General features: G+C 36.8%; 2 protein-coding genes across 2 annotated transcripts; both read left to right on the top strand.

Moving 5' to 3' along the window:
• The first annotated feature begins 7376 nt into the window (after positions 1-7376).
• LOC124540810 lies at positions 7377-12013 on the top strand. Its single transcript, XM_047118531.1, has 3 exons — positions 7377-7716; positions 8038-8396; positions 11655-12013. The coding sequence occupies exons 1-3, from the start codon at positions 7641-7643 to the stop codon at positions 11931-11933; spliced, it is 714 nt and encodes a 237-aa protein (XP_046974487.1). The 5' UTR covers positions 7377-7640; the 3' UTR covers positions 11934-12013.
• A 1223-nt stretch (positions 12014-13236) lies between these two features.
• On the top strand, positions 13237-15104 carry LOC124540805. The gene is made up of 3 exons (XM_047118524.1): positions 13237-13430; positions 13521-14284; positions 14889-15104. Exons 1-3 carry the CDS (start codon positions 13349-13351, stop codon positions 15069-15071), a joined length of 1029 nt encoding a protein of 342 aa, XP_046974480.1. The 5' UTR covers positions 13237-13348; the 3' UTR covers positions 15072-15104.
• The last annotated feature ends 440 nt before the right edge of the window (positions 15105-15544 follow it).

The raw sequence follows: 15544 nt of genomic DNA, 5'->3' as shown, positions 1-15544 counted from the left end.
ATATCGATGATTCAATGATTAACTCTCCAATGACTTTTCTTTCTTACTTTTTGCCATTTAATTGCCATGTAGTTTTTATTGAATTGTATTATAATTTTGACAATTTATTTATTATTTTTAATTATACTTATTACACAATCTTTATTGAATGTATCTAATGTATCTTTTGCTCCTTTTTTATTGTTATCTTAATGAATGTAATTTAAATTAATTTCTAATGTTTGTTAGTGTAATTTTTAATTTAAACAATTTTTAATTTAATTTAAGTTTTTGTATTAGCAATTAAGTAATTGAATTTAATTTATTATGTTCTTATTTATTCATTAGTTATGAATTGTACCTAACTAATGTAGCACCTGACTAAAACATTGTTTTTTTAATATGAGTATGCCGTGTACACATGTTTAGGAATATAATTAAGCTAAAAATAATTTTAGACTGTAACTCAAATGTAACCCGAATTATATTCTGTTTGTGTGCCTAAATAAATAAATAAATATATTCTGAAGTGTCGTCAACTGTTTTAACAATTCATTGTTGACATGTACGCTATGGTCGAGAACGAACGATTAAACTACATTCGCCAAAGAAAAACTCTGAGCCAAAGAGTACATTTATTTACGAGATACAATATCGAATGATAAAGTAGCTGCTGATATTGGACAAAGATTTTCGTACAGTAGAAGTCCAAGACATATGCACGAATACGCTCAGGATGCTTTTACGTACGTTCGCAAGTATTAACAAGGTTGCAAATGTAATAACATCGATATTCGATAGAACCGGATAAAAGAGGACGTGTTGGTTTGATGCAAACGTTTACAGACTATAGAAATTTAATTAAAAATTTCATCGTACCTATATAACATCGTATAAGTTTATGAGTGTTATGACCAATCTGTAGCCTATCGAGAACATCATTGAAGAAACTAATTATAACGGATTTTGAATCGCGTATATTAATTATTTTTTTAATTTTTAAACATCCCGACGTTTCGAGCACTTTGCAGTGTTCGTGGTCACGGGTAGGTAGTAGAGTCTACCCGTGACCATATTTAAATGTGTAATAATCGCGAAAATTTAAGACAACATTATCATTGAAAAAGATGAAATAGATGATGAATATTAAATTTTTTTTTTGAGAATTTCAATAGATATCGCATGTTTTTTCCTCTTTATTTGTTTCTTTATTATTTGTACATTGTTGATGATCAGTAATCAATTACAAAGTTGAAAAAAATTCTGCGACTAATGCCCAGCGAAGCGGGCGGGTATAGCTAGTTAAATAATAAAATTAGAAGCGTATTATAAAAAATCGCGTATTATAAAATTCTCTTAGAATTTTATTATTCAAATCATTTCTTTATTGATTATTATCAATAGTGTATTATAACACCTCGCCTCATTGCCTCCACTGGTGACAAGAGGGCTAGTTCATTTTTGCCCAGAGGATCGGGATTGCGGTTCAACGTGGAAATGCTACCAGCATTCTTGCCACCATTCCACGCGGTCAAGATTTATACAGTTACTAGTTTTAGTTCATATATATTTAAGCATTTAATGTTGTTAATTGTGTATGAAATACGTAATTATTTTAATCAGCCTAGAAAACAAGATAATCGTGGAACGATGAAAAAACCAATTGGATTTACAAAAAGAATGTAATCTGTTCGAGGCGCGTCGCGGCGCACTGAGCTACCGACGCCGAGATGAATATACGCTTTGACATGCAAAGTAATATCTTAAACACGTTCGTAGAGTCGTTACCGCGTCGTCGCGTCGCCGTCTCGTCCGCGCCGCGCCGCGCCGACATATAATGCGTTCGTAATAAAATCATCAAGGAATAGACTGAACACTGATATAACATTTCTATGACTCTACATGGACCAGTGGAAATAGTCGTTCCCTTGAAACAAGAGGCATACTAAGTAGTAGAAAGTTTACAATCCAAGATAAGTACACTTATTGCATTTACAAGCACGAGGAGCGTTAGCTCTCGGTCCCCTTGGTCGATGGGGCATCGTTGTTGTAGCCGGAGCTGGAGCGGTGACGCTTAACCCAATATTTATTATTTAACAATAAGCGATATGAACTTTTGACTTATAGAAAAAGATTGATAAGTAAATAGTACATCCTGGATATTAGTAAATAGCCTGTCTTGGTCTATAACTATTTTATAACTGTTGGAATTCAAATTCCATCAAAAGCAATCTTCATAAGCAAGTCGTTCTATTAATTTGATTGTGGTGTATCAAAGTACACCCGACTCCCGACCTCTATCGTGTGATCTGTACTCGAGACGAGTGTCAGTTCCCGCCCTCGGCCCCCGCTCCCCGCTCCCCGCTCCCCGCTCCTCACTTGCCCTCAATACTCACTGACCTTCATTCACAAACGCCTTTGAAGTTCACAAGCGATCTACTGAGTCTATGACGAACACTATCGAAATTATGATTTCTCGTCTGAACGCCTGCTCCTATAGGCCTCTGGCGTTTGCTTTGTGCTATGCACCGTTGTCTATTAATTAGACAACGTTACTCAACGTTATTTCGAATTTCGAATCTCTTCGTGACGAAGTAATAAATTAACGCTTAACAAAAGTTATTTGATCGTTTGTCTGCTTTGTCGTTCTAGTGGTCAGCTTGTACGGCTGCACATTTCGACTTCCTACGACGACCTGAGACCGAGTCGGGAGTAGGTAGATTTATCACAGTTGAACTACAGTGCTTCGAAGAGCACGTCAGGCCATTTACCCCAACCCTGATCTCTCTACGGTCGCTTCTGCCTGCCGTCACATCCGAGTATGAGACTGAGAAAATTGAGCTGACCTGTGTTTGCGTAAGAACTTGTGCGTTATAACACATCTTGTGCAAATAGCTAACTAAAAGCGATCAGGACATTATTTTTAATTCTGTTTATATGAGGGCCGGACAGAAAACGCAGACTTGCTTATATACTATGCCAAACATACTTTATATAAATTTATTTACATATTCTGTATGAGCGTTGACGAATGTTAACACCATATTCTTTAATCATTTATGTAATCACGTAGACTATAATAAAATTTATTTAATAAAGTTATAATAATAATTATCGATAATCATAATCTTAGGGCGGGCTAACCTAACAAAGTATTGTCTAATATTGAAACGATTAAAGCGACAACTAGCGTTGGACATGAAACGTATCCTGAGCGATTCAGCAAATACTGACACAATGTATCCGAGCAGAGCGTTGAGGCGCCGGCGACAATGCCGCGCGTGTTGCCCATACACCGGTAATTGTTCGCAATGACCGCCATTCAGCTGCTCGCCATTGTCGGAGTCATTTGGGTCTCGAGCTTGCGAGCAATACAAATGAGCAACGCCTTGCTCCTTATAATTGCGAAGACGAGCGTCTATTGTTGCTAACTACGGAAGAGACAACGCAGCCGTAAATATTGCAATCTGCAGGGCCGAGATAGTTCGATATGTATAAAGTGATATCACACTACTTACACAGAAAACGGAGTTAAGTTAAAAGTAACCGGAAATAAACGTACCCCAGCTGATCTGAAGAGCCGAGATGGCCCAGTGGTTAGAACACATGCATCTAACCGATGATTTCGGGTTCAAACCCAGACAAGCACCACTACATTCATGTGCTTAATTTGTGTTTATAATTCATCTCGTGCTCGGCGGTGAATGAAAACATCGTGAGGAAACCTGCATGTATCTAATTTCATTGAAATTCTGCCACATGTTCATTCCACCAACCCGAATTGGAACAGCGTGGTGGAATATGTTCCAAGCCCTCACCTTAATGGGATAGGAGGTCATTAGCCCAGCAGTTGGAAATTTACATCTTAAGTTTTTGGCGCGAAAGCTTGAATCTTCCCGTGCCGGGTTGAGAATACTCGATCAAAGTTATCTCACTATGTTTTTCCTTGCACGATATGAATTATAAAGAAAATCAAGCACTTCGTGAAATATCTTTGAAGCTTTTCCGATATAGAAGCTGTGACCTTCATTTCAGGTGGATAACATATCCAATGTGTCATTCCAGATATTTAGAAATCATATCCAGTAGGAACGAATACTCTCGAGTTTGGCTCAGGCGTTCTTCGTATTGAGACTTCGATGCTCCCAAAAAAACTTCCTTACATAACTTACCATTACAACTAAGCTAAATTATTCGAGTTAGGGACTTAAGAAGGCCTCCAGCTAAACAATTTATAAGGGTTCTCGTATTTTATTTACTGAACCCTAAAAACTAAAATCTCTATGCTAGTGTAGCAAGCGAGGGCCTTCGGACAATTATGATCCTCATCCTGTTCGCGTTAAGAGCGTCTTTTGTTTGCTCTGCGGCAATAGAACTTGAAATTAGCTCCTGTCTTAGAAAAAAAACATGCGCATATAACGAACTTCGCACAAAGAGCCAGTAACCACTCTCACTCGAACTCTACATTGCTTTGCCATTCAAATATTTGTAACACAAATATTTCAAAAAGTAATAAAATGTTCCTTCAAAAATTGTCTGATATATAATACGTTTCTTATTTTTGACTAGCGACCCGCCCCGGGTTCGCACGAGCTCAATGCTGATACTAAATATACTACAGAATTTGTTAATTTACGACATCACATTAGAAACTTCTAAAATTATCAGTGTTTCTTTACTATATTGGCCACGTACTATTAAAATCTTCCTCTCGAATTACTCTCTAGAAGGAAATTAGTCAAAATTAAATGGGAACCTTGCGATATAAATATTAATAATAATAAATAACACCAAATCTGTTTAAACTTAGGCGGAAGGTACCGTGCGTACAATACTCGTAAAGGAAACCATTACACACAAATACCTTTTTAAAACCATTTTTTTCAGTTTACAGACTCGCATTTGTATTCTCAGTAAGTCGTTTCATTTGATGCCCGTTTTATGGGCTGTGTCTTATATTTGTGTGGTTATTATGAAAAAGTGGAAGTATCGACATAAACTCAATACAAGAAGATTCTGTCAAGTTCTTCGAATCAATATTGTAACGCATTCATAAATTAAATATTTCGAGAAAACCCAGGATCGGCCCGCAGGCAATATTCAGTCAATTTTAATTAAATAAAATTCAATAATTTGCTTGGCTTGCTGTAATTTTATATCGCAAAAAGCTATGCATTTAAAGTAAGTGCGTCTGTAAGTTATCGCCGATGTACTGTGTCTCCGTTTGAAGACAAAACCTTGTCATGTAATCGCTTGTTATCTCAAGACGAGGTCCTCAATCATTCGCCTTAATCCCGCGTAAGAGACCTAATCGCTGCACTCGGCTGGCGCCCTGCCATGCGCTCGATTATTTAAAATCGCCTTTTAATCAATTTCCAAATATTCCAACAAGAGACTGTCGAAATTTATTAAGTGCTCGACCTATTTGTCCCCAATAAATTAGTGTGATCGAGCAATTTGTACTCTAACGAGCTACAGAGCTTCGGTTTGGGAATATTATACTCGCACACAAATAGGCTCGCTCACACACATACGAACACATGTCATTTTATACAAACACACACCACTAATCAGCTTGAACAGCGAAGTCAAGTGAAAACTATATAAGCATTTATGATATGTATGCCATACAGTTATCTCGTTAACTCGAAATAATAATTAGAACTGACAACAAAGAAGAATTATTTAAACCATCTATAAATATACTGTACACTAGATACCAACGGCAAACCGAATGCTGTCTGTGTTCTTAAATTAAACTTCAGTGGTCAATTAGTAAAGTGACTGAAATATTTGATAATCGTAATATCACTTTTCAAACCTAAATGGACGCCATATTGCTAGACTACGTCGAATGAAAAATTGCTATGAAATTCCCGGCGCTTACGACGATTGGTCACAAGAGAACTTTCTTATAAGAGATCCACTAGCGCTGTATGTTTTTGCTGTTGTAATTTGATTAGATGATATAATGAAGATTTATTATTACTGCAAATTTTATTTCTAATTAAAACAGAATTGAAACGTTTTTACATGAAAATTCTTGTAACTCGAGAATAACTGTCAATTGTAAAAATTCGTTGTGTGAATTCTTCGTGTTGTGTGCACCGTAAGCCAAATACAAGCCTCGATGATGTAACTTGTATTGTTTCGTCAGTGTGGGTTACGCTTCATAATGTCTCAGCACACACGGACAGTTTCAGTTATATTATATACAGTACATAGGTTTCGAACACGAGACCGTTTATCCATTACAGATACAATATTTCTTTGCTAATCCACAAAAACTAACACCCCTCATTTATCCGGTCCCGCGCCCAAATGTTGTCCATTTGTAAAGCAATTTTTATCCCCAAACAATTCCCCCCCCCCTCGGCCCGCGGCCCCGCACGCCCCCGCTGTCCCAGAGGAGACAGCGCTGTGTCGCTTGAATGATATACGCGGACAATTCAGACAATCGCATTCGTTCTATTTTAACTTACAAATAACGGGTCACAAAATACGACCATACATATACAAGTATAACTCAACAGTTATTATTTTCTACCAGTACACACAGACACGTTGATGAAATAGTTCCGCACTTTTAGCGTATATTAAGTTTTATTTTCCTTTTACAATATTGTTGTTAAATAGTATGACACGACTGTAAGCCTTCTATACTCTGTTGAAAACACGGCTTTGACTGGAGACTTTTTCGGACCCTTACGACTTGGGCTTCTCCAAGAAAAATGCGTACATATTTAATTAAGGCCGGTAACGCACTTGCAAGTGCCTCGGTCTTGAAGATGTCCATGGGCGCGGTAGTCACTTACTATCAGGTGAGCCACTTGATCGTTAGCCACCCATATCACAAAAAATAAGCCATTTTTCCCCCTTTAATTTTATTGATTTCCAGATGTATATATATAAACAAATATTATTCCAATGTTATAATTTACCTACCTTGCGTCTTACTGTGAATTCGAACAATATCCATACAAAAGTCACATAATTGAACGAAATATAGCATTCATACAACAATTAAGTTGGAAATACAAAACAAAAAGAGAAACCGTTATTTTTTTAATCTTCTGCACTACCCACATATCATAAATGTGTTGTAGTGCAGCGCGCAACACTGAATAGAAATCAACGAGTTCAGTTTGATGTTTGATGGTTTGGTGCGACCGGGTCAAAGTACTTTATTTTCTAAGTAAATGTTGTATCTCAACATACGAGTACACACTCGGGCAGACGGACGAAGTCGCGGGAACCGCTGCTGGCGTCATCCGAAAGTTCTACATTATTTATTGCACGAAATAAAATATTTGCGGCTTATCGCTTGTTTATTGTTCTGTATTAAAATGAAATCAGAGTGTTCTTTATTTATTTTCCAGGCTCGCACTTCTCTTTATAATATTATTAAGTAAACGCGAATGGAAATATATTGTTAAAATATTGATTTTATCCGTTATTATTAACAAATTCAATAAGGCCTATAATTTAACTGTAAATTTATATGTGTATAACTCCACAGTTTGTTTTTTAAATTAGAGAGAAGGAATGTAAAAAAGGACTATCATTTTAAATTATATTTTAAACATATTCCATACACTTATAAATACATAAAAAAAATCGAAAGTATATTATGGACATAACCATATGATTGATGGCGTACCATGTTGTTAGTAGTTCGAGTATCTACTGCGATGGTGACAATAATTCTAGTGGTAACCGCTCGTGGTGACAATGAAGGTAAATATCGTATTACAGAGTAGGTAAACATTATTCCATAAACATTTTAGACTTTTCCTGAGTTTAAGATATATCCAGGTAAAGTTGTGTTTGTGTAATGTAGCTTGTTATTTTTCAACTATTCAGCATTTAGTTTATAAGCAGATCATGCGTCCAATTCCTAGGCCGTGCCGGTCGCATTGGAACCCTGTATGAACCCTTTGTAAAACTTTTGTAGAGTTAGGCGCTAAGGCAAAAATCGGTTGAGCGACATCGTCGGTATTGATATTGTTTCTTTGTTCTTCTCTTGGTTAAAATTAAATATCTACACATAATTTGCAGATATCAACATGCGTGAAAATAAACCAAAGTCATTAATAAACGCATTACGTCGTCAGCTGATGCACGATAACTCCGATTATTCATTGGAAGACACAACTAGTACTTATTTCAGAAAACATAAAGAGTTAACTAGAAAGAACTTTTATGTGTCAGATCTTCTTATCAATGAACGAGAAGACGAAGAAAACAACTTCACCTCTAATATCAACGAACTTAAGAAGGACAATAAAAAAAATATTGGGCTCGTTGTATCGAAGAAAGATATTTTGTATTACATCGACGATGACAAGTTACCTTGGCAGAAAAGTGATGAGGAGTATTATCGAACAGAATCGACGGCAAAGTACAAGATGTTAAAGGTTGTCCACTTTCAAATTGATACGACATTTTAGTAAGTAAATAACCCGTGTGATCATACGGTACTTCGATGTAGAGTACTCATCATATACCCGATATCGTTGACTCGTTCAAGATAATCCAATAAAAGGAACGTGCAGTAAAGATGTTAAGCCTTCATTTAGACGTAACTACTAATAACATCTTGTATTTTAAATATATTATATAGGCCGTAAGAAAACCAAAGTACCCATGTACCAAACAGGGCCGTAGCCAGGATTACATTTCGGGGGGGGTTCGTGCTCCAGGAAAAAAAAGCAACAGGTTTTTTTTAAAATAAGCATAAGTAGGTATATTAAAATTAGTCATAATTTATACACATTTATTTAAAAGACAACCGAAGGCTAAATTTTATGTTATAGGGGGCAAACTAGCATGAGGCTCACCTGATGGAAAGTGATTACCATCGCCCATGGACATCTGTGGGGCTTGCAGGTGCGTTGCCGGCCTTTAAGGAAGGAGTACGCTCTTTTTTTTCGGGTTCGGAAAAAGCGTCGGCGAATGCTGGTGCAACAGAGTGGTTGTGCAACGTAGAAAATGTATTAAAAATCGTGCTGTTGTGGTTTTTTGAACATTAAGGTGGGGCGAAACTTTGAATTTTGACGAGTTGTCCGAAGGTGAAATTCCGCAGCCGGGATAAATCCAAACAATACGTCCGAACATTTTCCGTGAAATATTCGAAAGTAGAAGATGCAGAGTGATCTAACATCTCTACGCAAAGCTAAAAAATCAAGCAAGTCGAAAAGGGCTTGATTCGAGACGCTCTGCATTGGATACGGACAAATTGAAGAAGCTGGTATTGGAGAGCACCCGCCCAGAGTTGTGAGTAATATTCCATGTGGAGTTCCATTTGCGTCTTGTATAGTTTTAGGCGATGGGCCGGCGTGAAATACTGTCATGGCTTGCTGAGCACACCGAGCTTTTTTGATGCCAATTTGGCTTTGCGTTCCAATTGACCACGGAACTGAATAAGGCTCGAAATATCCACGTCAAGTATTCCAATACTAGCTGTGGCGGCTATTGGAATCTTCTGAAATCGTGGAGATACGAGAAATGGTAATTTTTTAGCAGCTAACGCGCAAACTTGCCCCTTTTTGGGGTTGAAGTGGACTAATTTTAGCCAGGGGGTTCGAAACTGCTAAGTGAGCCTAAGGGACTACTAAGGGAGAGTACCTCCCCGCCGTCAGATATTTTAATAGCAAAATAGCAATCATATATGGCCTAAGTTTACAGCCCCAGTTAGAGACTTTGTTTAATGAAGACTCGATTTCAGACACAAGTTTGTTCCGGTTTTCTCCAACGTTCTCCCAAGAAATATTAGCCCAGCCAGTGTATGAGGTGTCTACAGTACGTTATCTGCATAGCAGTGAATGTCACAGATTTGCAACAAGTCACTGATATGCAGAAGAAACGGAGTGGGTGATAGAACGTAGCTTTGTGCAACACAGGCATTAACAAATTTTAAATCAGAGCATGCACCATATAACGACTTTAATGTTCCGCTCTGCCAAAAAGCTGGTGATCCAATTGCATAATTTCCCGGTAAGCCCGTAGGAAGGAAGCTTCGAAAGGAGCGCTTTGTGTCATACGCTATCGAAGGCCTTCGCTATGTCTAGACTGGCCGCCAATGCCTCCCACTTTCTCTCAACTGATTCCGCCCATCTATGACTAAGGTAATCTAGAAGATCACCGGCTGAACGACCCCGATGGAAACGAAACAAGGAGGTGATGGCTATTGGCCTATAATTCGACGGGTCTGGGCGGTTGCTCTTTTAGGGATAGGATGCATCAAAGTAGTCTTCCAGGAGTTCGGCTGCTTTTAATGAAAATGTCATTAATAATCTAATAGATCAGAGTTATTTTCCAAGTAAGACGTGACTCCTGAATACCCGTTAAGCTCAAATTTATAAAAAATAAATTTCCTTTCAGGGACTTCTTTATGAGAATAGTAAGGATAGAATTCTGCATTATACACTGTAGAACATGCTGTGTGTGCTGTGCTCTTTTATAGAGAGTTTCTCGGATTCGATTATTAATACTTTATTTAAGCTATATAACAAAATGTCTTATTTATAATTTAGCTATTGAACTATTTCTGTTCCTAAATTTTATTTTAAATTTGTATTAAGTAAGTTTTTTTTCATTAGTTGTTATTTTTAGTTTTGTTGTCCGAAACCAATTTTAAGGGAATTTTAAAGAGCGACCTTTAGTACGAATTCGTTCGTGTTCGACTACGAATGTCCACCAACATCCTTTCTGGTAACTTTATTTCGATTGATTTGAAATAATTTCCTTCTTTTCATAAATTTTTGGAAAGCTAAGAAAACGGTTATGTTTCTAAAATAATCTGCAGGCCAAGGTTTATTATAACGTTTTTTTTTTAGTTTTAAGGCATTTTTGAGGAAAAAAAATTTTGAAATAATTTCGTGTTCCGCCTCGCATTTTTAAATTTGGACCAATAATTATTGTTTAAATATTGACAAATATCCAGTGTTTAATCGTTTTTATAAAACAAAAGAAAAAAATAGATTTTAATTGATACACTTTTTAAATATTTGAAAACGTGATAACTCAAAAATGGTTCACTTTTGGATTATGCATAATTATGAGGGTTAAAATTATTTCAAATAGTCACCCCTATCACCTCCTAACGGATATACGTCGAATTACCAATAACCCTGTACATAGAATGTATCAGAAATTTTACAATCTGTCTTACACATTTCAAAATGTAATGGCACTCTGTAAAAGGTTTATCTTCTTTAGTATCTAAAATTACTAACGTCATGTTAGTAATTATGACATCAAAAATTAGTAACTTAATAAAATGTGAATAAGGGTATGATTATTATTGCCTCTAATCTTTGGGTAAAATGATTTATTTTGTTTAGATTTATCGTCCTATCTAGGCAAAACGCCTTAATTTTCTGAAGAAATCAATAAATACTTCCGTTTTGTTTGTTTAATTAGCGCAAATTTTTTTTTTTGATAATACGATAGCGGTTAGCGAAAAAATTTCGGGGGGGGTTTGAACCCCCAAAACCCCCACCTGCCTACGGCCATGGTACCAAACATCTCAGAAATTTGGCTCCTACAATTAATCTAAACTCTTAAGGATAGGAATAATCGAATAAGCTGTTACGGTTTATCCTTCAAAATAGGATACGTCTCTACGGTGCTGTAAGAGATTCATCAGCTTTTATATTTGTTTTATTTTTTAGGCGAAACATCAATACCGACGATCAGGTCAAGCACGACTCATTCAAGAAGAAAACAAGGAAGGGGTGGCCATAGTTAACCTCGACAAGGGACCTTTCCCTGAGCTGCGACTTCCTAACTCGAGAAGACAATACATGCACGACCATGGCGAGGTTATGACCGAGGAAGAGGAAGTCCCCCCTCCGGTCGTGAACACAAGTGATCCCGAAGCGGCTGCTGACGAATTCGGAAACGCAACAGTAACAGAAATCACTGATATAGGAGCAACAAACTCTAACTAATACCTCGGCTCCTTTCGCGACTTCTAACACGGAATATTATAAATTAGAGAATTGAGGACATTTTCGAATAAACAAAAATACTTCACTCGTACATTATTTAATGTAATATGTGTTTATCAATTTTATGGTTGTTGCATATGTTTTTACGTTTTTAAGTATATTTTACAAGAAATAACGAAATGTTACATAAAATTTCTCGTTTGGGAATCTATGATATAGGATGTGTGCAATTTAAATAAAATTAAAAGCTACGAGTGTCTCTTCAAAATTCTTGCATTTATTATGGGCTGTAGGTACATAGTTAATTCCGTTCAAGAAAGGTTCTGAAACCAATTCCTTCCGATGTTCTATTAATAAGCTGTTCTTTAGAAGCGTCGTAAAAATTCTCGCCAGGCTTTGCTAGTAAGCCTTTTACTCTATAGAAACTTGAACAGTGCTTAACTCTTGACGGAGGTGTAATATGAAATGTATTGTGTATACGAGTACACGTATAGCATAACGAATAGTAAATATAAGAACACTTCAATAAGTCTTGATTTCTAGATACAGATCGTCTCGACCGTCAAGGCGTCACGGTAGCATGCGTAAGCGATCCCGTGGCGTCCGCCGAAAGACGGAGAGGGTACCGCTGGTTTTTTAGTGGGTAAACCCGGCGTACTTGGGCACACTAGGCGTCCAGGGCTCCGGGGACTCCCACACACCCCCCCACTTTCCATCACGTGGGGGAAGCGCGTAAAGCGTTTTTCCAGCGAGAAAAAAAAAAATACAGATCGTCTCCTATAACCTATGAACGTATTTTTTATGTTTTATAAAGATATTTTTGTTTCTTTCTCAAGTAGGTACCAAACTTAACATACACTGCAAATTTTGAACGTCGTGCTGCTACAGATTATTTTTTTCTGGGTTGAGCCATCAGTGCACTTAAAAACAGGACCTCGGGGTCCACACCTTTTCAGGTTAATTATAGGACCAGCGAGGTAGTTAATTGATAGACTTTGGTTCTACATCCGGTTCTGTGCTGTCCACCATTGCTACCAGTTGCATCCCGTTGCCTTGTGGGGGTATCAGGGCAAATAATTTTAAATGTAAATCAAAAGTCAGCAAGCAGAGTAATCATAGTCTGGTCTGGCCCTGTTGTTAGTTGTGTTGCGATGATAACAGCTCAGAAACGAAAATTGACCGTGCAAACCTACTGGCAGAGAATTCATATTTCATATAAAAAGTTCTAACACTAAAATAGTCCAAACAAATCAGTGGCGCGCGCCGACGAAAGCGGTTTATCGTCCAGCGGATATTGTTAAAGCGCTCGTTTGCCTTGCCCTGCGTTTTATTGTACCCTGTTCACTAACAATAAAATTTTATTACTCGGACTTATTTTCTAGAAAGTTATTTTTTATATTTTAATATCGAGCAGTATGCTCGTTTTCAATTTCCTCGTCCTAACAGTTGCTACATATTGTGAGAGTAAATCTGTTTCTCTTGATAATCCAAAAACTGGTCCGTATTTTATGCGCTACTTCTATATTAAAGATATTTTATTTCATTCGCTGATGCGAGTTTCTTAACTAATGCCGAACAATGTTTTAGCTGAAAGTACTGCAACGAGTAATATTAACTTCGTAGAAGCAATTAAGCAAGACCTTAAACGTAACAACGATGATTATAAGGAAATGATCCAACGAAATGTGGTATTGAATAACAAACAAACACATGCTGTTATAGACAAAAAGAAAGAGTCAATAAATAAATCCGTAACTTCACTTAAAAAAGGTTATAGAAGGAAAAGCGTCGGATCAGACCGAGACTATGACTACGGGGATACAATTAAGCCTTTTACTGAATCCCCATTGATATTAAAAAGCACCGATGAAGGCTTAACTCTCTTCACAATACGTATTCCGCAAATAAACATTCAAATAAATCACTCAAGGTCTAACAAGCGCCATCATATAATAGTACCTAAACCGAGCCGTATGCCGAATATACTCCACCCGATAGAAAATTTATCTTGGCGCACTTCTTCCATAAAAAACTTGAACTTACAACCCCCCACTGAAGTTCCGAACTTTATTAATCAAAATAAAATTGATAAATTTCAAAAGTTTATGCAAAAAAACCAAGGCCTGTTAAAAAAATTCGTAAGCAATCGGCAAGCGACGCTGACGCAGGCTCCATTCAAGAAGGGATCGATGCGCATGCCTGATCTTGAATTACTAAAACCGAAGTATACACCTAAAGGAGTTAAAAATATTAATAGATTCGGAGACAAAAACGATGGCGACTTGCCCAACCCTGACCTGCTGGATATGGCGCCAGCTATAGGTATCCGCGTGCACAAAAAACGGGCGAAGGTATGATTATTTCAAAGTACTTATGTAAGTCACCAACAAAATCGTCTGGTAAAACAGTAACCACTAACCACCATACAAGTAAAAAGGAATCTCTTGTAGGTATTACTATTTCGATCTGAAAGGTAAATTAGAGCAAGAGACAAAACAAATGTAATACTACTGTATAATGCAGTCTGTGAGTGTGATCGAAAACTTAATATAGAACATGTAATATTATTATTTATGACAATTAATAATACCTTTTCATCGATACAATCGAAGCGAGTACTGCAATGATATTTTAATAAACAGATATGTTATATCCATACTAAACAACAGAAAAAAGTGTGCCGCGCCGGGCACCGTTTATTTTAGATTACATTTACATTTCGTTAAAAGTAAAAAGGATAGCTTGATAAAAACAATAAGTAAAAGGGATAACTAGATGTTTTAATTACGCAAAACGTATTACGACCTAATTATGATGTATTATAACGTATTCCTACTTAAAACGACTTAAGGCAAACGTTCCAATTAGGACGTTTTCTAGTCTTCACTTTTTGCGCGTTAATAACATATCTATTTACTAAAACATCATTGGAGTACTGTAATATTTTATATCCAGGACCAACTATGTCATCGGCACGTACTGCTACCCGAGGGGCCCAAGTACGACAGCCGAGGGCGCTGGTACTTGCCGGCACACGAGTTGATCGCCAAGCGTCCCTATCCCGCCACACGGACTCCTCTGATTCTGCTTCCGCGGTGTTGCAACTGCTGCAAGAAATCTGTGCTGGGATGCGAATAAAAATCCATAATCGAGAAACTATCGATAACAACAATACCTACACTGTGTTAGAATTAAGATTTCTAAAATTTAATACGATACACGTAAGCCTACAAGTAGCATAACTAGTTCCAAGTAATGATACTTACAATTGAATAAATTTGTTTTAGAGACATTGTCTACATTCGTATGAATGGCAATGTACATAGCGTTACCATATTTACGTCAACGTATAATTTTCTAAATTTAAAGATATTGATAGAACCTATTTTCTAAATGGTAACAATTTTCATAATTTCGTGTGGATACGACCATTGTGAAAGGATCACAATCGAGGATTAGTTTGTCGATAACAATTTTATTTTGTTTACTTTTTTTTTATACAGCTATCTGTAACCAGCTGACAAGTTTTTCCTATCTATAATCTATGTATATTTTTTACTCCTTTAGGTGGAAACTTCAAGATAGTTCAAGATTATTTTTTAAATAAATGG

The sequence above is a fragment of the Vanessa cardui genome, chromosome 26, assembly GCF_905220365.1.
Source record: "Vanessa cardui chromosome 26, ilVanCard2.1, whole genome shotgun sequence".
Lineage (NCBI taxonomy): Eukaryota > Metazoa > Arthropoda > Insecta > Lepidoptera > Nymphalidae > Vanessa > Vanessa cardui.
The sequence above is the reverse complement of the archived record's forward strand: the minus strand, read 5'-3'. Positions and strand labels throughout refer to the sequence as shown.

Bases quoted from the DNA above. Each gene is read 5' to 3' on its own strand.
- LOC124540810 (XM_047118531.1), top strand. From the start codon at position 7,641: ATGTTGTTAGTAGTTCGAGTATCTACTGCGATGGTGACAATAATTCTA. The intron at 7,717-8,037 runs GTAAATATCGTA...CATAATTTGCAG, and splicing joins CGCTCGTGGTGACAATGAAG to ATATCAACATGCGTGAAAAT. The intron at 8,397-11,654 runs GTTGTCCACTTT...TTTATTTTTTAG, and splicing joins CAAAGTACAAGATGTTAAAG to GCGAAACATCAATACCGACG.
- LOC124540805 (XM_047118524.1), top strand. From the start codon at position 13,349: ATGCTCGTTTTCAATTTCCTCGTCCTAACAGTTGCTACATATTGTGAG. The intron at 13,431-13,520 runs GTCCGTATTTTA...ACAATGTTTTAG, and splicing joins TCTTGATAATCCAAAAACTG to CTGAAAGTACTGCAACGAGT. The intron at 14,285-14,888 runs GTATGATTATTT...TTTTATATCCAG, and splicing joins TGCACAAAAAACGGGCGAAG to GACCAACTATGTCATCGGCA.